Source organism: Austrofundulus limnaeus, unplaced genomic scaffold, assembly GCF_001266775.1.
Source record: "Austrofundulus limnaeus strain Quisiro unplaced genomic scaffold, Austrofundulus_limnaeus-1.0 Scaffold2, whole genome shotgun sequence".
Classification (NCBI taxonomy): domain Eukaryota; kingdom Metazoa; phylum Chordata; class Actinopteri; order Cyprinodontiformes; family Rivulidae; genus Austrofundulus; species Austrofundulus limnaeus.
The window spans coordinates 6,098,150-6,100,203 of NW_013952404.1; the positions used below are offsets into that span (position 1 = coordinate 6,098,150).

General features: G+C 39.1%; 1 protein-coding gene across 3 annotated transcripts in view; it reads left to right on the forward strand.

The window, feature by feature from the left end:
* The window catches only part of atg2b (autophagy related 2B), a 21,733-nt gene that overhangs the window by 2,356 nt on the left and 17,323 nt on the right, over positions 1–2,054 (forward strand). For all 3 annotated transcript variants that reach the window (XM_014012916.1, XM_014012925.1, XM_014012934.1), the window contains exons 4-9: positions 132–284; positions 389–491; positions 684–843; positions 927–1,106; positions 1,197–1,293; positions 1,405–1,569. In XM_014012916.1, coding sequence (XP_013868370.1) covers positions 132–284; positions 389–491; positions 684–843; positions 927–1,106; positions 1,197–1,293; positions 1,405–1,569 — 858 coding nt within the window. The remainder of the gene's footprint in view (positions 1–131; positions 285–388; positions 492–683; positions 844–926; positions 1,107–1,196; positions 1,294–1,404; positions 1,570–2,054) is intronic.

Sequence of the window (2,054 nt, forward strand, 5' to 3'; positions counted from 1 at the left end):
TGTTTGTGTCTGTGAAAGGTGCTATAGAAATAAAGTTTATTTACTTACTTACTTAAACCTGTGTGTAGTTTTACCATCATGTGACAAAAAACTTTCGACGTATGGCATCTTAACACTGATTGTTCCTCCAGCATCTGGCAATGAGCCCATGTACTGGTCCAGTTTCATGACGAGCAGCATGCAGCTCGCCAAAGAATGCCTCAGTCAGAAGCTCACTGATGACATGGGCGAAAGCTTTCAGCCTTTTGAAGGATTGGAGAAGTTTGCAGAGACGATAGAGACAGGTATGTTGTACACATGCTGGCTTATTTTTATTTTTTTAAGCCTCGAGCAAATTTAGCATCACATTATTAAGAGAGGTAATTAGTTTGTTTTTGTTGTCTTGTAGTTCTGAGGAGAGTCAAAGTGACATTTTTGGACACTGTTCTCAAAGTTGAACACATTCCAGAAAATTCCAAAACTGGATTTGCTCTTGAGATTCGAATCAGCAAGTAAGTTGTAGTTACAACAGAAAATGTCCAAAATATGAACATTTCTCAATTTATTTTCATTTTTTAAAATCTTATTAATTTAAGGACAAAGTAGTGGTTTTTCATTTTTACGCAATGAAATTCATTGACGTTTTTCTTACTGTTTTTAATGCTGCAAGTCCTAATTGCTCATTATTTTGTGGTTGTATTCAGGATCGTGTACTGTGATGAAACGGGGGACGAGAGCCCAAACGTTAACGTGCATCAGCCAACCTCATTCGCACATAAAAAGATGCAGATGGAAGGAATCACCGTTTTCTGGGATGAGTTCTCAGACGCATCTCGGGGTTGCAGATCTTCGCCCACTCCTTCGGTCGGTGCTGTGTTAATTTAACAACCGGCATAAAGGTTGCACCTTTAAAAGCCTTTTTAACTTCTAAATCCCTGGTTGTGCAGGAAACTGAGCCAAAACTTTCACCCAGCTGGAATCCCAAAATAATATGTGAGCCTCACCCGCAGTTTACGGAGCCTCTGTCCTCCACGACGCCATTTGAGCCCGTGCAGGTTGGGAGCCTCAGTGGTAAAATCGAGTTGTCTCTCACTCTGAAAAACAACCTGGCTCTGCCTGGAGCAAAGGTAAACATTCTTTACTGAAAACTCAAACATTGTAGGAAACATTATGATTGTTGCCGGTATCGGTCTTATTTTGCTCGTGTTGCTTCTCAGCTGGACGTTGTTGGACACATTGATACGCTACTCGTTCTGCTGTCCCCGTGCCAAGTTCATCTTCTTTTGGACATGTTTGGAGCGTTCTTCGGTGGACGTGAGCRTCTTGATTTATTTATTTTTAACATAAAAACATGTTCCCCAAACTGGTTTGGAGTGTGTCTAAATGAGTCATTGAACAAAACATGCCTTGTTTTTCTGTGTGAAGGTGCGCAGGACTGGACTAAAGACAAAAAGAACCGTCCCATGCAACAAGAGGACGAGTATCGCCTCCAGTTGGAACTGAACCGGTGTCTGAAGAAGGACACCGCCGTTGCAGGAACAGACTCGGACCTCTTCGACAGCCAAACAACCAAAACCGTGTCGAGTCGAGGTTGGAATGAAATACTGCAACTTTTAAATATCGTTATAATATTATATATCTGCTCTTTCATTATATGAACTCTGACTCGTCTTTGTCTTGTGCCAGTGACTCAAAATAATCTAAAGAAACATCAGATTCTTCACATTCAGGGGTGAATTATTGTTTAATGGGAAAATAACTTAAAACAACATTTCATGAGTGTAAATGTGACCCATCATATCGAAATGAGGATCAAGTCAAATTTGATCAAAATGACCTAACTACATTTTCAGATTCCTGCTTTAAAAGCTACATTTTGATACCTGGATCATTCTGATATCATCAGCTTATCCAGAGATAATTTCTTGTTCGTTATTTACGATAATACATCACTGTTTGAATGAATCCTAATTTTATGTAAATTTATTGAGTAATTTTTGATGTCAATAAAAAAAGCCTTAGTGTGAAATAATATTTGTGAATTAAGATTTCCCAGTTGGAAAGAAATGAAAACA